Source organism: Varroa jacobsoni, unplaced genomic scaffold (assembly GCF_002532875.2).
Source record: "Varroa jacobsoni isolate VJ856 unplaced genomic scaffold, vjacob_1.0 scaffold_1329, whole genome shotgun sequence".
NCBI classification, from domain to species: Eukaryota; Metazoa; Arthropoda; class Arachnida; order Mesostigmata; family Varroidae; genus Varroa; species Varroa jacobsoni.
The window spans coordinates 61,869-84,459 of record NW_019214231.1 but is presented as its reverse complement, the minus strand read 5'-3'; the positions used below and the strand labels follow the sequence as shown (position 1 = coordinate 84,459).

The following is a 22,591-nucleotide window of genomic DNA, read 5'->3' as shown; positions in this document are numbered from 1 at the left end:
GGTAGCCACCCTAACTCTATAAACGACTTCGAAACATATCAATCAGGGTATATCACTCATTCTCATCATCTGTCTAAACGATGCACCTCTCGAAAATTTCAAGGGAAGTATATGTATATAGGCGGTCCTGATATGCACAATAGAAGTTTGTACAATTTAACAGCGCTTGATAGCCAAGATTGCCAACTCTCCTGAGCCAAGCAAATAACGCTGGTGGTCAAAGAGCTCTCAAATACGTGGGACCAGATTTGTGTCAGCGCGGTACTGTAAAAGCCGGCTAGGACATATGGACACTCAGGATAGCAGGCCATCTGGGAGGAACGTAAGGGCATGTAGAAGACTAGAGCTTTCGTTCTAGACTAGGGACTAGAGCATGGTTCATGAGAAGTGAATTTGCATTTGATGCAGATATATTTGATAAGGCCGTTTCCCTCGTCGAGCTCCGGTCTACCCCTCCGTCTCCTGTTACAACGCTGGAGCTGATCTAAATGGGCGGATACCTAAAACGTTACCCTATTTCTGCTTCCGTTTCCCTCAACAACTAACCCAGAGCGTTTGAACCACCAGGCAGCAACGAATCAGCTTTCAGGCGCTGCAACAAAAGAGCAGATTCAACGAAAGTAGCACTCTGCCACTTTCAATCGTAAGCGTGCGAAAGGAGCCGGCGCAAGGGAAAAGGCTGTTTGATGCGAACGGAAGATTATTTGTCCGTTTGTAACAATGGCCTCCGCGGGCACTGTTGTGGTTTTTTTGTTTTGCGCTTCCTGCCTTTTCTCCTACTGTCAGTTAGCCATTAACTTAGGTCAAAACGATTGAACACTATTAAACAATTAAGAACATCTATATTTCGTGTGATTTTCAGGTATGCGTATTATCTGCTCATGCATCCGATTGCGCCACAAGATATCAGTGTAAGATAATGACGATGCTGATCATGGCAATAGGCTGGTAAGATAAAGTTGATATGGTAACATCAGGTGCGCCTGAGTCTGGAAGAAAGCGCTGTGTATCCGTATAGATGCCGAAGTGGTGGGGCAAGAAGTAAACCTGCGCTGCTATCGAGAGTGGCCATTTACGGGGACGGACGGAACCTGCCAAAGGAGCTAGCAAGTCGCTATGCAAACGATAATCCGATATAAGTCGACATGCAAACACTAATTGGAGTCAAGAAGTGCATGTGATTAGGACCCTCCGTTTCTATGCAGATCGTACCTTTTGACGTCGGGGCAGCCTCATGGCCCCCGGCAGATACTCTGATTGCTGTGCTATGGGTGGCGCGAGAACGAACTCTGATATCCAGGAGCGGTAACATGCTCCAACATGAGCTTATTCTGTATCGACGATGTTTGCGTCTATAGAAAAACAGCACAAAGAATAAGGCGAGAGGGATGTTTAACTAGTCAAATATGAATTCTTACAATCGGGGTTCGTTGTTTTCATTTTTAGTGGCGCTACTGCAGAACATCGGAAGCACTTGCCTTCCGACTAGGCATCTTCATTTTAGAGAGAGTGCCGAACATGTTAAGATGTGTGTATGTGCCTAATCTCAAATTAATTTTCAGTTGGTCTGTTTCGGTGGCGCTCATACTCGTTTCCTTGAGGCCGATAGCGTGAGGAAAAAGGCTGGGAACCCAACGTTGGTAGTTGGATGCTGAGGCGAGAGGCTAAGTTGATTAGCGAGATCTCCGTCCAAATTGCGCAGACTCCCTTCTACACAGCTAAGCTAGTAAGCCTACTGCAACAGGCCGCAGCGGGCCTTCCACTAAAAATGCTAGTCACCGGCGCGTTAACCGAAAGTGGAACACGAACAAAAGGGTGTCAGCTGTGGCTGGTACTACTGTAACAGTGAAAGCGACTGGAGCAAACTGCATTGGGTTGGCATGCCAACGAATAGATAAATCGTGATGTATTGCTGGGCTCAACACTCGTCGGTCCGTCTCTTGGCTCGGGATTACTCTGCTTTCCTTTGTAGAAACCTCCTTGTGTCACCCGCTACCTCATTGCCGACACCGTCTTATAGATGACCGCTGTTTTTCCCGTGACTTGTTTCTTATTCGGTCGGTCGTTTTGTCCTTCCCTTTCCATGGCTTGCTCTTCTTCTTCCACTGAGGATGTAAGGATGAGCGAATTCCGGGTCTCAGAACAGATTGGGCTACCTCCTGAACTGCGTTTAGCAGACAAGCACTAAGGCAGAAGTCCACCCGATTACTTACAGACTCCGACTGAATTTAGCGTTCAAATTCCAGTATTTCTTTTATGCCGACATCTTGTCGACAGTTAACTGTTCCATGACAACTAGCTCGTTTCGACTAGCCAGCTTTGGTAAGAGAATATTAGTGGTTTCGCAGCAATGTATTCACAAGGAGTGTCTTGGAAAGCAAGTCGATCATCTAAATGAGAAGCGGTGCAATGACGCACGGACGACATAAACAAATGGTGCTTTCCTGGTGTTTTCCCGGATCACTCGCACTCTAGTAATGAATGAATTTATAATGCCGTGACATTCTTCGACATGCTCCCACATTTCAATCAATTAATGCTGAGGTATGGTTCTGCAAAAACTAGTCCGATCAGGTTTGTGGCCCTTCTCATTGCCAAATGCGATATTACGAATTTCGGTTGATAGTGACAGGACAAAAAAGTATTCCATCTACACAAGGTGGGAAGAACACAGCGGGTGCCAGAAAGCCTTCTATTCGTCCTATCAGGTCTTTTCTGTTACGTTCCCTTACGTATATCACGGGACTAAGTCATATATAACTATTGATTACCCTCTTGTTTCTATCAAGCTCGTCCCAGTGTATACGACCTTTGGAATCCCGTCAAACTTCTCGGATGGAAGTTTGGCTTAGGACGTAACTCCCAAAGCTCCACATTCCCTCCAGCGCCACCTATCACAATAAGGACATCAATAAACGGAATATACTTTTCATATCGACGTATAAACTACACCTTTGGTCACCTATTCTATTTAAACGTTTATGATTGTGGTTGCGTGTTGCTCAGTGCGGAAGGATATGCTTAAAAGTAAAGTAAACTCCTGCTTGAGTGTGTACTTCACAGAGTTTATGAAGCACCGAAGCTTTTAATTTCCAGTACAGAATCAACGACAGTGAAATGTTCGCAACCCGACAGGGCGGCCATGTCATAGATTGTTTGCCATGATTTGCACGGGTACAGGATGCCATCTTTGAATCTCGCAAGTCATCTTCGCGTAATGCGCTTAGCTACAAAGCACCCGCTGTCCACGGCATGAACGTCCTAGGTGGCTTTGGTATCTGACCTCGGTAAAAGGCAAACAAAAGAAATCTTCTTTAACCCAATGACACACAATCAAACATTAGGTAAAATTCTGTTCAGCACAGAGCGAAATTCTGGTGGGATTTTATGGATTAGTAGTAAGAGCGCAGCGGAAACTTATTTCGAAATGAACAGTTCATGGTTAGGGTAATGGGAAAAGAACATTTGAAATAAGTCGGGCGTTGCTTTTTGATCAGCCTAAACCTTGACGCTTGGAGTTACGCGGGTTACTACTGATGAAACAAAAGGTTCGTAATGGAAAGAGCGAAGCGACGTGCTTCCCTGAATTTGGGCTCCGAGGCCAGTTAACACACGTGTGTGTGCACGCTAGCTTCCATAGTTGGATGCCATAATAATAATACTGCCCGTACCGCCATCGTAAAAGTAGTGGCGGTCGCTGCAGTAGCCGTGGTATTAGTAGACAGTTTTCTGCGATCGTGGCGACGGAGGGTAAAGTAAGAGCTACTTTAGCAACTTGACGCTGAGATCCACATTGGCTGCGGCATAGACGACTGTCTGTGGTAGAGGTACTGATTATTCGGCGCAGGCAGGCCAGCAGCTTCAGCGGTGCATGCGTGATAAGGGAAAAGGTTCGCAAGGAACAGAAGATGGCGGTAATTTTGATTTGCACTATCCGTTGCCTGTAACTCTCTAGAGACGAGAATAGATCGAGGCTGAATATGGCCGATTTCCACTACTTCTATGAGACGCAAACGGTAACTGCTGGTGTCATTATAAGTGTTTTATGTTAGATGCCTTTCGAAAAAAGAATGCCCCAGGCTACACTTCTTCTTAACGAGGGTATATCTGTCAGCAAAGTCATCAAATGCTGACACGAAAGGAAACTAAACAAGCAAGTCAATGCAGACCGTGCAGTGAACCGTTGTGTGCCAGTGCGACGTCTCAACGGATCGCCGGCGAGCTGAGATAGCTGACATCCTATTTTTACATCAATACACCTACCTTGCCACGTTCTACTTTGCAGTGCTTCATCGTCGCTGGTCTTAGCACCTCCTGGTGAGACTTGAGTTGTTTGTTCAGTAGAGTAGGTTAGTCTACGTTTACAAGCACAGCGACTGTAAGCGGCACTGTTGACGACCTACCTATTCTCAAAGCATCCATTTGCTTATCTTTCTTCCTGAAGATGTTTGCCTTCACATGCAAGAAGGAGCAGCCGACTTCTAATAACTTATGTCTAAGGCAGATATACAAACAATCTTCAATAATACATTTAATGTAATAATAGTAGAAACCTACATTTAGTGTGGTTGCGGTTCTATACTTTAACAATCTGTCAATACCAGTATTTTCTATTGATCGAAACTGTGATCATCTGATTGACGAAAATAAGCCGTCAGACCCTTAATCCGTGCCAGACAACGGCTTGTTTTCTTTGTTGTACCATAGAGGAAAACGGTGATTGGACAACGGGAGCATCGGTTTCGATTTGGTTGTCGCATCGTATAGGCGGGGATCACAAAACGAGAAGCGGGGAAGCTACAGGTAATATGGAAAGCAGACCTGACTCGATGACGATAACAACGAAGAATTCTTTATCGTTGTTTATAGATCATTGTACAACAACCAGCTGCGACTAAACATCTATGTGAGAACGCTTCACATATCATCCTGGCTGTGACATCTACGACTTCCACAGCCACCAACAGTAATAATTCTCTCGGGGGCAAACAGTTCCCCCCGCGAAGCACACAAACAGGACCATACATATCCGCATACATGTAGGCGGCAGGACAAAACATTTGATGAAGATATGGAAATGCAGTGTTCCGTTGCAGTGGCACGACGCTGAATGTTTTTGCACAGATACACACACTAATAACATAATGTATAGCAAATCTTCCGGCCGAATGCGCTCGAGTTATATAGACCCAATAAGAAGATATTCCTCTCAATATGGTTTACATAATAAAGGGATTCCAGTTCCGGATTGCTCTATTATTTGTTTTCTACGGAGCATATGCTGCAAGCGACTGCGTACTGATTTATTTGATACAACTAAAAATCTATGAGCGGAAGGTAAATAAACTAATTGTCTTACTCACTTTGTGTTTCCCGCCCAGACGCCACCCAAGAGTGCCCAATAAAATTTTCTGCGTACAAACCATAAATCTTACCTTCAAAGTTAGAGGCAAAAACAGTCTTTTACCCCCAGTAGCCAGTTCTCACGACTCTAGTATATGGTAGAGTCATTTGTGTCGCGACACGAAAAAAGCTATTAATTCCAAATGAAGAAAAACATTCACTTGAATGAGAGAGATTTGCATACCAAATTACCGTGACTTCCTTATTCAACATACGTGTCCTGATTTATGTTTTATTTGTCCAATAAGGGAAAATAAAGCGTTGAAAAGGCTTAGTCAGCCCTTCTCCTGAAGCGATGTTTCACACGCATAGAACTCCAAACATTGATTGTCTAATAGTTCACTAGAAACGCATAAGCCATTTCAGTTGCTTCAGATAACTTCATGTTGGGAACCCATTCAAATTCAGCTTCTAGTTAATCAAATTCGATTACTAATACAATTAACAGCTATCTACCTATACGGGTATCAAAGCATAGACTTCTATACGATGAACAATGCTCACATTATGTCTTCACTGAATCGTCGTAGGGGATACGAAGTCCAGAAACTAGGCGTCATTTTATCGTTTAACTTGCACACAATAGACACAGGATGCTGAGACCTACTCTTTACAATGAGCTCTTACACTGACCTTTTGACTTCTAGTCAAAAACAAGCAGAAGCACCATGGTTGACAAAGCAATACTGCGGATAACAGGCTCTTGGAACAAAGGAGTTAGACACTAGTTGCCCACTAGTACGGTGGCTGCTGTTACTCTAATCTTGTTTCGAATAAGGACAAACGTGAAGGACGGCAGGCGAAAGAAGCGGGGCTAACTGGACGGCAGAGAATCTGTGGCCACGACAGCAATAGCTGAACTTGTTTGGAAAGAAGACGCAAACAAAAATGACGCCTCCGAGTAAACCAGACTCTGGCCGGAAGAAATCAACAAGGGAAATTTGTAGAAGGTAAAGGTTAGAAGAGCTAAAGGCCATTAGATCGTTTCATTCATAGGTTTCCAGCTGTTCTCTATCACCCGGAATAAGTCCAATTCGTTGTACTATCACTCACTACGATCCATGACAGCGCTATCACTGCCGCTAGCGACTCACCTGCCAACGCGTCTGGTTTGCCTGCGGTTTATTCATTTTATGCCCTCGCTTCTGAGAAAACCTAAAATGTTTCGACCACTATGTAATCCAATGGACTCTGATTGCATCGTCGCTCAAGCTTCGATCCGGTTAGATAGACATGATTCGCATATTTTTTTGGCTTTGCTTTGTATTTTATACGTGTGTTTCTATTGTTGCCGCAAATATCTATCTCATTTGGACCGTTCGTTCCACGGTTATTGCAAAGCGTCTTTCTTAAACGGCCGACGCTTGACTATGCCACTGCGAAAGCGTGGCTTTCGTATGCGTACGCCTTCTCGCAGATAGAAAACGACTGGTTAGGAGGACGGGTAAGTTGTAAATATTTTATGATCTGACTTAACTGAGTGCGGTTCCAGCGCCGCTACTGGATTCCAAGAAGGGGGCAATGAGATGGCGCTGCTATGCAAACTTGTTCTCGCGCACTCACGCAACTCAGACCGGCAGAGATATATGTACTCACATGGACACACTATACCATAGACAAACAGACATGGCGATATAGTTAAACAGAGCTTAAACTACATGTACGTTAAAGATGTACACTTACACAGGCACAGACGCCTACCCCAACCATCATTTCGACTGCTATCGGACCAAGCGTGCAGGACGAATCAGTAGAGAGCGTCAATTGGCGGTTTACCCACGTGGCCTGTGCCTTTGGCTCCACCCCGGCCTTGACAAAGTATTTAATACTTGTACAGCGAGTTCAAAGCGTCGGCTGTCAGAACTATAACGGCTTCTCTCGCTATGTTGCAATTAATTGCCCAACGAGTCTGATCCCGGTACTTAAAATGCCCGTTTAGCCGCGTGTTGTTGTTCCCTTCCGATAGACCTATGCTAATCCTTGACACCATTATCACTACGTCTTCTACTGCTAGACTGAGTACTACTATGGCCTTCGAATAAACGCCGTTTTTGTGGTCTTTTAACAATACAGTTCCCTTTTACGTCGGTGGCCTCCTTTTAATCGACAGCCCGTAGCACCATCGAAGCGTTCCTTTTCTCCTTTAACCTATCCATAGGTCAACCTATTCTATCTCTTAGTTTCGATGCCGTATATATGATATACCACATATTGAACTTTCCAATATAGAATGAAGCTTCCCACCGCAACTTCATGCAGGCTAAAAAATCTAAAGATTAGGTACCATTATGTGACGTGCTTGCTCGTCAAAGGAACTAACTTGCCACAATGGCAAATAGCGAACGTGGGCTATCTCTTTCTTCAAGGACGGAAAGTCTTATTTTAGAAATTAATTTTGGATATACTCTGTCCAGAAAAACCTGTGCCACGAAAGCAGAGCAACCGCGATCTTTGAGTAAATGGGTATGATAAATTCTAGCTATTTAAGGCAGAGTTCACCATTTGACCTGCCCAAACATTATAAGAGTCAGAAACAATTCACCGCGACTTTCATTGGAGTCCACGAGGGCTATCGCAATTACGTACACTCCCATTATAGGAATACTGTGCTGTGTAGCAATAGACCAGCTTTAGATTAACCTCTTGGATCAGTAACCGAAATTCTGGAATATAAAAAATGTCTCGTCTTGCATTTCCCGCTGCGATCAACAGCCCGTCAAAGGTTATTTCTAACTTTGCTTTTTATGTACGATTTCTTTTTTCAATTTGTTTGTAAAACGGCTACGCGTATATAATAGGTTGGCTCAAGGCTTTCAACCTATGGGTGTCGTACCTCTCGGACGGATCTAGGAAAATCAATTTTGATTTTTTAGGAAGTTGCATTAAGCAATCATACTTCGTAACAGCTTTATCTGCTTTATATCACTCATTTCAGAAGATATTTTATTAACATGCGTTGGTTGAGCAGACGTAAAGGCTACTGCTTTTTTATTTAGAACATTACAACAATAATCGGTACTCCCTTGTTATCATGACAAAAATTGGGATGGAACAAGGCTATCTTTTTCATACGAATACTCAATATAATAGGCTTTGGGCGTACCCCATGCAAGCCGCTTTTAGAATATCTTCTTTGTCCTGCAGTTAGCCTGCTGTTATCGTGTCTGTAGATGCTTTCAAGAAAGCTCCTTCAAAATACCGTTTTTATAAATTATATGCCATTGCGTTAAACGACGTCTTCTCTACTATCAGGAACAGTTGAATTCCATCAGAAAGTGCCTAACTTTTGTCTCTAGTTTTGCGCATGGTTAAGGCGGATCTATTAACAAGTTACTATAGTTCAAAATTAGATTAAAATTCCTGAACAGTCGAATGAACAGATCTGATGTTTTATTGGGACGTACTAGATGGTAAATTCCCATACTGTAAGACTCGTGTAACTGGCTCACGAGCGATTTTTTACCAATAGTACGATGGTTGCTTTTATATTAATGTAGCATTAAACTCTCGTAATGTCGTTCAGTTTACCAAACTAGTGAAGCAAGCGTCTATCTACGTCAGAAATCATCTGACGAACTTACCTTTCGGTCGTAATCGAATATAGTGTGTATAATGTGAATCGTAAAACAAAGCTCTGAATAGAATCAAGAATTACTTTTTCTCGGACCAAGAACGCTGTAAGATACAGCAAGAACTGTTTATTGTTTTGAGACACGCTTCCCATTATCCTTTAAATTATTTCTGTTTCTAAAACGATGAAGTCTGGTAGGAGTCCTCGTCGTCCTTGACGATGGCGGCGACGTCAGTGACGGCGGCGCAATGGGCGTGCACTTTCCTGGTTTCGGATCAGAAATAAAAACGGAAAGAAAGAGGAAAGGAAGAATAGATTTCGTCCGTGTCCAAACGTGCTCCTGTCTAGGGAATAGTTGATTGAAGAGACATTCCGATGGAGAGTGTGGGGTTGTGGGAGACTGGGAGGAAAAGAAGTACGAAAGGGGGTCGAAACCACAACACAAAAAATGCAGTGAATCATCTGAAACGGCGGGCGGGCAAGCAGGCAGGCTGGCTGGCGGGGCTGCCTTCTATGGACGACTCTTCTGGACTGAGCTAAGCTGCGCGGTTAAGCTTCGCCATCGAGTGAGTAGATCGCGACTGACTCGAACATCGAAGACGAAAAATCATTTGAAGCAGAAACTGTAACAGGGCAAGACAGACGGGCATCAAATCGGGCGTACAAACGGTGGATAGGCTGACGCACGGACAGACATGACCCAAAGAGCGAGCGGCTAGTAGAGTGGTTTCATTGCGACCTTTTCAAGTAACTGGGCACGCACGGAGCTACCACGTTCTTTGTCCTTCCGTCGTATCTGCTAACACAAGTAATGCTAAGGGTCTGTACCTATTATGCGACCTGGCAGCTTGGGCCGAGAAACACAGGTGGAGCTAAAACAACTACAAGTTTCCCCCCGTATTCCACACCCCCCTGGCATAAAGGACATTAGATAGTCTTCTTATCGTGAGCTCGTAAATGCTCAAGTTGAGGTTTTTCATTTCCTAGTAAGCTGTGTGACTCGACTCGTGGTCTGTTCAGAATGCGCAGTAGATAAGCTTTTTGGTAACAAGCTTAAAGTTGCCATGGTTATTTCTCTAGTTGCGGATTATTGTGCACGGCTCATTTAAATGTCATGTGGCGCGCAACAAAGCGCAGCGATAAAATAGGATAACAACAACAGCGGTGGTAGAAACCTTTTTAGTAACAGCAACTTATACGACTCCGCAGGTGGAGGTCAACATGTAACAACACAAAAACAGAATTTTATAGTCTTACAATAACTAAGGACGACATTAAAAATAACATCACCGAAAGAAAACAGCTATATTTAAATATGTAGTAATTTAATTTTAGGTTCACAGGGCTGTCCAAGCTTTTAGATACGCCCAATTAATAAAAGCTTAAATAGATTGCTCGCATTCGCTACGAAACAATTTCAAGTAAAAGAAGATCGGGTGTTTTAGGTTCAAAGGTGTAACTGAAGATCAAGTGCTAGCGCTTGACGTCATAAAACTGCATTTTCCAGCTTACTGAATAATCGTATATAGGCCGTCGATCGTATGCAAGGGCCCTTTAGCTAGCGAAGTTGGCTAGATACTGGCACCGCAATGAGAAGATGTCTGCAAGAATAAATGCCTCAAAATGGCTTAATCTATCAATACTGATCTCCATTATATTTTGTTGTATGTGCAGTATCTGTATATATATATCATATCGCACGATCAGGGAATAGCGTCTTGGCATGATACACAACACACATATCGAAACAAACATAAACTGAGGAGCATAAAACTTTGACGGTTACCAAAGTATTCTCCGCGGGCTGAACAACCGGATATCGAGCTTACCGCGGACAACGTACAAGTGGCCCTTTGCAAGGTAATTTGGCAGGATATAGAACAGCCTGCCATTGCTATTACTGGTAATCTACTGACTTCAAGCTGCTATCTCATCAGTAGGTATAGAACAGCTGTACAATACACTTAAAGGTTACCAAACGATTAAGTATAGTACATGTAGGGATGCATGGTAACTTGTTGAAACACGACCCATCTACCGATACGACGTCTACCAGTTTTTTTTTTTCATTAAACAGACAGTTTATGAAGACAGAGTTCACTAAAGGCAGAACATCAGACTTCGCATATGCGTTTATGTAGATATGCTTAATTAACAGTCAAAGTGAAATGGACATCACTAGAGCATGCTACTACCGATCGACCCAGAATTATACCCAATTCTAGAGTAACAAATGGTTGTCGAAACACTTACTCACATTATCTTACCTCTTATTATTTGGTGATGTTACTTCTATCTACGTCCATTATGTCTCGAAAATCGATGCTCTTATGCATCTCTTGTTGATCGAGCGACAGGATAATTTACAAAGTAACTATTACTTAGAATTACCTTGAGATTTGATGGTGGTATTCTTCTATATTGATGGTGGAAGGTAATCAGTTTTCTATATACATTGATAAATCATATATAGATAAAGGATCTGCTTTTACATTATTATTATTATCGAAAATCGTTTATTTGCGTTTCATTCTGTCGTGTTGTTTTTTCTGTTATGGCTGGTTTCACCTTATCTTCTACATGTTCCACTATGAAAGGTGTCCATCGGTATCTTTGTGCGTATGCTTATGTGACTGGCCCTTCCTGAAAGCCAAAAGCGATGATCGGGGTTCGGATTTTGCTGACTTCTCATGGTGCCTTTTTCTTTGCGAGCTTCTGTTACCATTGAGGTCTTACCAGAATCCGTGGAAGGCGGCGGTTTGCACGAGAAGAACCGAGGGCAAAAAAAAGGAGGACACAGAAGTCCCCTCCTGCTGCTCGACGCCCGCGTCTACCGGTTTACGTCACATGACTTTGCGTTTTTCAGAGCGCAATCCCGCTCGGAAATCTCCTTTAGTTGGCCATTCATCTAGGAACAAGGCAGGCCAAGGTTATATCCTCGGTCGGTGAGGAGAACCGAAAAGAAAGGCGTGACCAGAAGTGCCTGAAGGGAACCAGACGCAGCAGCAACAACGGCGGCAAACGACGGCGCCGTTCAGAAGGAATAGAAGGATAATAGTGGGAGAATAGCAGAAATTCAACAGAAAATCTACCATCGTCACCACCGGCATCAGCACAGGCCGCCGCACAAGCAGAAGCTATAGCAGAAGCTCAATAATCGGATTCGTTTTTTTTCTCAACTCCCCTCTGCTTATTTTCTCGCGTTCTGTTGCCTTTGCTTCCTCCCTATGACGCGATTTTAATATATCCACCGCTATGCAGAACACTTTGTTGGTCTCCGAAATATTCCGTGGTCTGCACCCTTTTCCAAACACCCAATTTTCCTACGCAAGCATTTATCCTCTGCGTCAACCGTGCCAAGATGACCGAGTTTGAAAACTTAGATCCTTGAATAGCGTCCAGCAAGAAATCAAGCCGTTCTAAGACGACAGCAAGGAGTAGCATCAAACGCAGTGTTAGCTATAATAATAATAATAATAATAATATATAAATAATAAACATAACAAGACAGTGCGCTTTCATGATTATGACGCAGCTTTCAAATTTAATGGAAGCAATCGCTACCTTTTGACCGCAACATCACTCGAGTCGTATCAAATATTTTCTATGAGAAGATTATTGTCAAATCGTCTTATATTGGGCCGAAAAGACTGGAATAGACTTACCACTGAAGACTCCCATAAAATATATTTCTAATTTCTGGATATATATGCACGCAAAGAGACAGGTAAATTATTTAATAAACATATGTGTTTTTGTTATAGTCGGGCGTGAAATTTATAAATACATCCAGATATATATGCCACCAAGTTACATATGCTATCTTACCCAACAATCCAGTATGCCCTTGAAATTCACTTACTTCAGGTATAAAAGCGTGTGCATATATAGATGAACCATGTGTATTGGCTTCTGGATTTGCTCTTCATTCGTCCATTGCAACGACACGTTAATTCGATTGTGGTATCAATTTTAGAGGTTCGCGGTGTTATCCATACTTCAAATATGGTTTTCTACGTTTGGCCGTTGCTCCTGAGAAATTTTAATTTATAATTTTGTCCTCGCCTATCTCACACTCCAAATCCCTTCGCAATTGCGGCCTGGCATATCCTTTACAATTTTAAAGAGAAAAGCATCAAGCCACATTTGAATGATAACAATAAATTAAACGATAAATTCACAGTGAATTCAAGGGTACCAGACTTGACAGATCCCCGTGATAGCTTAGTGGGTAACGTATTTGCCTACTAATCTTAAGGACACGTTGTGGTCTTGGTTCAAAGCTGGGCATCGACAGGCTGACCTCGTTTAATGCGGGAAACTAAGTGTCTGATGGAGTCTTTAACGACGATACCGGACGTAAAACTCGAAACATAGAGGCCTGATAGGCCTATTTCCCTGAAAGCGGCTGAAGTTGTTGGCGTAGGTGAGATTGTTGTAAAGTGTTCCCATGAGATACGTCCATTTTTTCCCAACACGAATCGGGAAACACTCAATTCGCGCCTTCTTGAGGATGCTTTTTCCCAAGATTGACTTGGAAATGCTAAATATGTTCCGCTTTCTAAAAACACCTAGTACCTTGATTTTTCTTCAGGGCTTTTTAACCAACGCTTGAATAGCACATGGGAAAGTTGTGGCCAAGATTGCTTACGATATTTCTCTGGTAGTAAGAATATGTCGTCGCCATTGTTCAAAAGAATATTATTACCTTACCCTTTCGCTTGTTTTCCGCTTAGCGGTAGGTGGTATAAAATAGAAAAACCGCAGTCAGTAATAGAGTAGCGCTGTCGGTGCTATCTGACATAAAAAGTTCAAGTGGTAACTGAAATCCTGTCAAGTTACTGAATCTTCTTCAAGTCTCATAAACGGCAGCCTATATCTTAACTCCAAACTACTTTACCTATTACCGCACAATTTTCAACAAGTTAAATGTGTTCATTATATAGATTAGAGTGCGGTGATTTAAGATACTCTTATATATTTTGATGTAGTGATGTATTCTAGTTCGCAGTAGATGTCGATATCGAAGTCAATAGCAAAAAGATTTTCTATGATCTACATTTACGACAAGTATCTGATGATTAGAACATCTCTAATAAATAAGAATATTAAACTGCAGGTATTTGAACGTATGTTAACTCGTAACTTAGATAGCTCTTTTGAGACCGAAAAAAAGACTGTGTTAGTGCGTAATGAAAGAAGGGGCATAGAAAATGAAATTCACGATGTCAACACACGCTAGCACGAGGAGCAGCCAACATTTCAAATTTTCATGTTCTTTAACACTTAGGAATTCCTCTGAATTCGTCCCAGGCCTCAGTGATGCTATTGGAACGATTCACGACGTCGGAATTGCGTATCGAACGCGCAACGCTGAGAGCAAGAGTGAAGTTTCACGGATGAAGTTGAATGAATGAGAATGATTGGTAAATAGTATGAACGGAACTGAAAAATACTGTGAACAAGAGTTCGTGCACGCTGGTTGTCAGTGGTTGTTAACCCCAACCGTTTTTATGACCTATGAAGAGAGATAATTGTGCACAACCCCATGCCACTACCAGTGCTTGGATGCGTTTGAGTCAAATCTGAACCTCTTCAATACATGCTGTTACTTACGGAGAACTTGTTCCTTTTATATAAATGGCCTTTACCTATAATGTTTACTTTCCAAAATGTGTTTACGGTTAATAACAGTTTCCATTGCACAAAAATTATGCTTTGGGATGATTAGCGAACTCCCAAAACTGTCGACTGCAGGAAAACGCTGCGTCACCAAGCCACACCTGGTACAGCCGTGCGATAGCGAAGTCCGAGACCCGGAGGTTTAGTAGGCAGCTTCCGCTCAACATGGTGCCTCGCTGCCGATCGCTTACATTGCTGCTCCATGTCACTCAGCCAGGTAAACTACTGTGGTGCAGAGAAGACAGAGCAGAGCCGGGCCACTCAGCTAAGCAACTAAATATCTGACAGATCACAAGCAAATCCTTTTCTCGGCCTAACACAGTATCCTTTTGTATATTTCCTGAGCCCTCATCTTTTCAGCGCAGTTCTGTCTTTAGCATGGCCTTGCGGGCTTATGAAGTAGTCGAACCGAGCCTTGCTTATCAGGAAAATCTGCCTATTTCAACTATTTTGGTCGTCGCCCCATGCTTTCACTAGTTTCTCTGACCCCCCGCTTAGAACTCCATTCTCATTTCGAGACTATCATCGAAAGACCTTAGTGTTCCTGCAACTGTTGCCGCCACCGTCGTTGATACGGCTGCATCCTTGTCATTGTCATTGTCGCCGTTAGAATGTAGTCTTCTAGTATGCATGTGCTTGCGTTTATCAGCGGGAAGTATTATGCCCTCGCTTTGCTGCCTTCCTCTGTCTTCACCCATGTCAGCCATTCTCAAATGACTTCCCGCGCCTTTCCAGTGCTTCCCTAATAACTATTCATTCCGGTCCGCATTTCCTTTCGCATCGCGTACCCGTTGCCAAACTGTATCCCGACAACATCTCACTTATGATTATCTACTGCTATCCTGCAGGCGAGCCGTTAAGCGCTAATAGGAACGATGAATGTCCTACGCACCAGCAGGAGCTGAAATAGGCGCACAACGAGAGATATAAAGAGAGAGAGAGAGAGAGAGAGAGAGAAAAAGAACGCGTGACTGATAAAAGGATTTTTCCGCAACATTGAGCAGCACATAACTCCACAGCGTAACGCATTATGTTTATTCATTTATAATTATATTTAGTAGTACCAAGTGGCCTCTTAGTGAGGTATAATACATTAAATCCATGTGTAACACAGGTGATGATTTTCAGGACGTTTGATAAAGATCTCCGCGAATAAACTAGGCAAGCTGCAAAAGAAAGAAGACGTTGTACTCGTGCTAAGGTAGGATAATGGCACCCTGCCGTGCGCCAATGCTAAATGATTTCCCCTGGCGTTCAACCTACCTAGCAGTCGAAGGTTTTGAAGTCTGTAAGCGGCAACTTCGACTGACGTCGTCGTTGTCGTTGAGGTTTGTTCGTTAAGGTTAGCTATACACGCCGAGGAACCGGTGACCGACTCCACCTTGATCCCGTCAGCACGAAACCCCTCGGCCCGTAAAATTCACGACGTGCGCTCACGTCTCGATTATTTGGCGCATGCGAGTCTAGCAAGTTCCCGTATTCCCTATAGCCATCCTGACACACCCTGATAGCCTCGGTACTAGCATAAGACTTGCCAGCTAGCTGACGAAAAAGCGAAAGGGTTCCCATAGGAAAAAAAACCCGTCGTCGTGTACCATCGCTGGCAGGTTGATCGGCCACTCGGCGAAAGCAGACTTTGGGCGCCACCATCTATTGGCCCGTTATTGTCACTTTCTGCTTCTGCACTGCACTGCACTGGACAGCTACGCTATATGCTGCGAACAATCAGTTGAACACGGTGGCCGGCTCAATTGTCCTCGTATGGGCACCATACATGGCTGCAGTGTTTGGCAAAATTCGTTTTGGTCAAAGTCAACGGCCTGACCTATGAACGTCGGTGCTATTTCATTGCGAACATATGTGCAGGTAACACATATAGGAGACCAAATAACGACTAGCTCGAGAGTGATATCTCTATCAGAGTGGACAATGCCCCAAAATCGTCTTGGGGTTGCTACTTCTTGTCTACAAATGAAACACGAAATTATAGCTGTTAGAAGATTAAGAGGAATCATATCTACTATTGGTTGACTCGACTTAAGTCCTATACGCATTTGCAGAACAAGGAATAGTTACATATCTTTTAATGATGGTCTGGATCTGACTTGCAAATCGCTTGAAGTTCATGCATACGTTCTAGAGATAAAAAAATGATTCGATATTCTGCCTGCTTTTATTCACCTTTCAGGTGATAAAAAATTTCCAATAAAGTCTTATCTAAATACCTAGAAAACTTACTTTGTTAACTGTAGAGATGTCTAGCGAACGATATCGATGTTTTCTCGTGCAGCAGCTATACCATAGTAAGTAAACAAGCTAATAACATAAAAATCATGGAAAATAGATCCGGTTATGAAACATAATTGAAGAGCATCAAATCCTACAGTTATTAAAGGACACTAGTGAATTTTGGAAACACACACCTTGAGAGCAGCTGGGTTTGATAACTAAACTTTCAAGTTAGATAGGGCAACTGAGATATTTTCGACAACGTATTGGAAATACTAGTTTTAGGTGTTTCAAAGTTTACGGAAGTATCCATAATAAGAGAGCGCCGCACTTGATCTACTAATTTTGCGTACATACATTCGTATTAACTCCAAGAGTAGCTTCAAGTCTAAACAAAATTGAATATCTTGGTAATGCCAGTAGCTAAATAAGTAGATCATATAACAAACAAATAAATATCTGACTAAAGTAGCAATAAAAGCCTGTTTATAGTCTCTGACATGCGTTCGACCCCCTAAATACAGAGTTTAAAAGAAGCAGCTGAACACTGTGCGACTTGCAAGTACAGTCTCCCCCCCTCTCTCTCTCTCTCTCTCTCTCTCTCTCTCTCTCTCTCTCTCTCTCTCCCCTCCCCCGTCTCTCTGCTACAAACTGAGGTCAACTTACTTTGAGCAAGATAATCGAACTTTATAAAAATCAAATATCTACCAAGGTTGCTGTTGGTATCATAAACAACAACAACACGACTCATATCTACTATTACCAATTGCCATCGCGGAAGCACCAACGCGATTAATTTTACTAAAATGGGTCTATCGTACATCTGCACGCTGTGCATGCGTACATGTCAACGTGTTACAAAAAGTTAGTACGACTTTCGGCTTTGAATCTATGACTTTCTAAAACATTCGTCTAATTAGTTGTTCTTTTGTAGAATCTGTGGTGGTATACTGTATTGTACATCGTAGCGGATCTGTTTCATGCATGTACACCTAGACCTTGCACTACATGGGACGTATCCATATCTGTAAACATTCAACGGGAGATTAACTCATTTTACAGTGGTAAGTCTTATAATAGTTAAAATCCTTCGAGAATATAAATGGGTCTCTTAGGAGCCAAGAAAGGCGACTAAAGAGTTCAGCAAGTGCATTTTTTTATTTGCCCAGGCTGAATCAGCCTATGAGGAGAAAAAAGGTGCTGGTAAGGGCCAACGTCACGGCCATCCCGACGAGGGTGTTCGGCTTTCAAAAAGGCCATCGCTCGTTTAGACGAAGAAACAAAGCTGGCTTTATGAGCGCACTGGGAACAGCGCTTAACAGCTAACGCATTCTTTTTTGCTGCTGATGGCATTAACCACCACAAAAAGGCTCAAGACACACTCTATATACTGCAGTAGGACACGAGGTATTCGCACGAATGCTAGCAGCGGTACCAGCTAAAAAAACAAACGTCACTTGGGGCCGAATTTAAGGGTAACTTTTTGAATGACCCGAAAACGTTCTCGACAGCCACTTCGGTTTGCTACAGCCAAACAATAGATATAGCGCTGTTTTTTTGGACGAAAAAAGAAAGAACGCATCTGCTTGGCTATCTTGCGCTCCCATTGGTAAAGCGCGCGATATCTATTCGTTCATGGGCATACTAGCTCACATATGAACCTCATAAGAAGAAAAATAAAAGTTGCTATATATACACATATATATATATATATATACATATATATATATATATGTGTGTGTGTGTGTGTGTGTGTGTGTGAGGGACCGTTACACGCTTTATTACTGGATACATGTATCTCCAACTCAAGATTACATTGGGGAGCTCGTGTCGTCTTTATACTGTATAGACTTATAAATTTTATTATTGTATGTACAATTCATCATCTTTTTTTTTCTGATGACTGTAATGATGATTAGTACAACAACCAGTATTATTATATAACGTGTTTCTAATATGCAAAGGCCAAACCGGCTCACCCAATCATTTGGTTCAGTCATTTCGGCGGACGTTCATTTCTTGCCACAAATGCGCTATCATCGTCACAACTGTTCTCGCTGATAGAGACTGTCGACCCGAAACTCTCATCTGAAAGTTCTACGACGCTTGGTAGACTCGGCCGGATTACTACACTCACCTAATTTTTTTAGATATTGAAAAATATGATATTATTTTAGGGGTATTGGATTCAAATCCTACTTTATCTATTTTTTCTTATCTATCTACCGATTATTATTGCTAGATAATCATACAAGCTAACCAAGTTGACCTGCTGAGATGTCGATAGGTATTTCAATACAAATATGTTTTAAGCATTCATAGTGAAAAATGCACTTTTATTTTTTAAACAGGCGTGTATAAAGTTTTTCTTTTTTTCGTTTTCTACTAACGGATCTGCAAATGTCCCTCGATCGGGTGTTCAGTACCTTTAGTGCGACTGCACAGTGTGGCGATTCGAAACCGTTGTCGGATATTTCGAACGCTCGCAACTTCGAGTGAGTGAGAGAGTCAAAATCTGAGAAGATATACAAAGCGTAAGAGAGAGAGAAACATATGGGGAATACCTATGCGTGTATGGACATATATACCTTTCGCGATGAAACAGATTGAGCGGATGAAGCTGACTTTTGCTGTTTATTGATATGGTGCTGTTTTAATCCAAAGTAAATGCTCGTCCCGAGACACAGCATCCCCCCCAGCGTAAGGCAGAGCCCAGGTCCAACGAGTAGCGGAGGCCCGAGCATCGCTCCCATAGATAACGTAACAGAACCCATCGTAACAACGATTAGGCCGAGGCAAAGTAGCAGCACGCGTAAAGTACTACTCTGCTTGAGATCTTTCTGAAAGATATTTATCAACACAAAATCGTAGGGATGCAGCTCTCCATGATAGAAATCTAAAAAATGGAATATTAATGTTTGCTTTTCTCTCCTGGGGTCGCTCCTGTACAGCGATACTTGTCGACTCTTTGATCACATGTCGTCATAAAATTATGTTACTATCATGCGTACAACATTAGCAACAAGTTCCTATAGAGGATTTATTGGATGGTTGATTTTTAAAAAAGTAAAGCTTGTTCTTAAGATTCAATTTGCTATACCAAAATAGAACCGTGATAAACAAATTGCAATATTTATAGCCGGCCAAATAAGCAGAAAGATTATATTCACATGAGCAAGATGAGAGTCACGGGTTAGATTGCTTAAGTAAGACAGGAATCCATCACCGTTAGGGGTATCCGTAAGGATCCAAATTAGGACTATTTTATCCCTACACAATGTAAAGATTCGCATTGCGAGCGAACATGTTGTTGCCATTTTGTCCAGACTCCCTATTAGGTCCATTTACAGCCTAGGTCCATTCGCCTATCGCTTGGTTCACTATCTTATACTATCGTATTCATTCGGCTTTTTTATTCGTTTGTCTATCTGTCATCAGCATCGTCATCATAATCATCACTGGCTCTTTTATGCAGACGAACTGTCCAAGGCAAACTCGTCTCCGCCAGTGATGGCAGCAGCCAGTAGTCCGATCCCTTTGGTAAAGGATGGTGCCAGCGGCGTATACGGCTGCGTCGTTCTTCACTCGCACCGATCACAAGATAGCCCTTTACAGCAGGGTAGCCACGATCGAGCTTCGTCATGAAAGTGGGAATACACCAGGAGAATTCCCCTACAGTTTTGTTCGTAGTCTCCAACGATAGTAGTAGAGAATGTTTATTTTGCCAAAACATCTAAACTGTCCCCGGTCGAATATGATAGCGACACAGGGAAGGAACGAAGACCACCTTCCGCTTCTACCGCTACGTACAGCCGCGATTGCATAAAACATAGAGAATGGGTCGCTAGGGTTCGGTCGGAGGGTCGGGCGGTAGTTGGGTCCGTATCTATCGCCTACTGGAATACGCGAAGGACCAAGCAAAGGGGCCATTGTAGTCGCAGCAGGCGGGCCGAGCTAGCGGACGAGAGTGGAGGAGAAAAAAAATTGGGATAAGGTTGACGCAGTCAAGGCTAACCAATGCTTCTTCTCTGTGAGGTCAGTTTCCCCTGAGGCTGATGTTCGTATTGTTCTCAAATAGATGAGATGGAAAGACAACATTCAATAGACGTGCTCCGCTTTTCTCGAACATCTCAATTGTCAAATGTCGAAACTCAAAGTAACCGGGCATATATGGCCGTTCACCCCAGATGCTACTCACCACTAGTTTCTGCAAGAAAACAGTATACATATGAAAAAAAAAAAAAAAAAAAAAAAGAAACTTGATTTTCCACGTTTTCACGATGACTCTTCGTTGTCCAGCCGATTCCGATTAAACAACGTAAAATATATTGCTATAAGTGTAAAAAATTATGATAACACTGGTGTTAGTTCAACGAAATACAATATGATCACTATTTGTGCTCGGATTTTGATGTAGGAACGTTACTACTTAGAACGTTAGACAGAAGAACTAGGACGGAGGATTCGATCGATGAATTGAATGATTATTCTCGCCTAAAATGTATTATCGCTCTTGCTTCAATTTAAATTCATTACCTCCTTGCTCAGCAATTATGAGCTATGGAGTTGGCCTAGAATTGTGGCTAATATATTAGGCCAACTATGCGACCCGCTTCAACTTGAATTTGTCCTATGCAGTACCAAACTGTGTTGACACTAGCTTCGATTAGCTCGAGTGATAAAACGTCTAGTTTACGTGTCAGATTAAAAAAAGTATGCATTTATTACCTTGCAAACGTGCGATTTTACCACTCATGTTTCTAGCATCGATTGAAGGTATTACCTCTTCTACTTTAGGCAGGTTTAAAAGATGACGCCTGCAAATCTAAATGAGTTAGTCCGTTTAAAGGTTTTAGATCTCAGTAGCGAGTTGTAGTAGCAGCAGTGAGAGTCTAACATCGTCTCGCTTCATATCGCAGACTTTTGGCACGAGTAGCTTCGTATGTAAGCATATTTAGCCACTCACGAAGTTATCTACAGTTTTCTACACGACAATCATTCCTACCTTAAGCAGATGTGCTCGCTCGGCGCTCGAATACATGGCCTATTTAACCACCTCTATCGCACTGTTTTCACATCACCAGCCGAAATTCGGTTGTTTTCTTTTCGTCTTCTATTCCGTAAACGCCACTAGATATCCGGGTGTACAGACTGAGCCCCACACACTTGAACTTTTCAATGGTGGTTTCCCGATTGGACAGTCGGAGATTACTTGACATGTGCTGATAGCTAGAGGATGCGAGAAATCGATTGTTTCTTGTTGGCTGAGGGCGAGGGAAGCCATCGTAGAACGCACAAGCGCAGAGTGTGACGAGACCTGCCTGCGCTACAAAGCGACACGGAGATTAGCTAGAGAGAAGAGCAACGGATGACCGACCCTAACATATCTTCCAGTGGTTCGCTCTGGACCTATAATACTTCACTGTTATTCAGTGCGCATATACGAGCGATTTGAAACTAGCATACCCACTGTCCGGTTGGCTGTATGGCTTATTCCAATAGATAAAACTAAGACGAAGCCCCATGAAAACGATTATTTATTACAGCTTTTGCTGTTCTACGGTATACTCAGCCGCGTATTGTGCCCATCGTTAATCGGCCAACTGCATTCGTTCACTCATTAATTGCCCCGGGTGATTAGGTGCTATTACAGAAGTGGCACCGATTAACGTAGCGCATGGCCTCACCGTAATTTTGGTAATTATA

The 22,591-nt window shown here is 42.7% G+C and overlaps 2 protein-coding genes across 12 annotated transcripts in view; one reads left to right on the top strand and one right to left on the bottom strand.

The window, feature by feature from the left end:
* cpx (synaptic transmission protein complexin) overlaps positions 1-22,591 on the top strand; it is a 217,131-nt gene that overhangs the window by 135,005 nt on the left and 59,535 nt on the right. The window lies entirely within an intron of this gene.
* LOC111268912 (uncharacterized) lies at positions 9,059-22,172 on the bottom strand. 9 transcript variants are annotated; one of them, XR_015314400.1, is made up of 5 exons: positions 21,891-22,123; positions 19,474-19,725; positions 18,865-19,022; positions 16,895-16,972; positions 9,059-9,238 (listed from the first exon to the last, which is right to left on the bottom strand). XR_015314400.1 is itself a non-coding variant. In XM_022848145.2 (4 exons), exons 1-3 carry the CDS (start codon positions 21,924-21,926, stop codon positions 18,882-18,884), a joined length of 429 nt encoding a protein of 142 aa, XP_022703880.1. In that variant the 5' UTR covers positions 21,927-22,123; the 3' UTR covers positions 9,059-9,238; positions 18,865-18,881. The 9 variants fall into 9 exon arrangements, 6 of the variants coding, with proteins under 6 accessions (XP_022703880.1, XP_022703885.1, XP_022703882.1 ...); XR_015314399.1 differs by lacking the exon at positions 9,059-9,238 and adding an exon at positions 15,632-15,822 and having other exon boundaries at positions 15,920-16,972; XR_002685455.2 differs by lacking the exon at positions 9,059-9,238 and adding an exon at positions 15,829-16,621.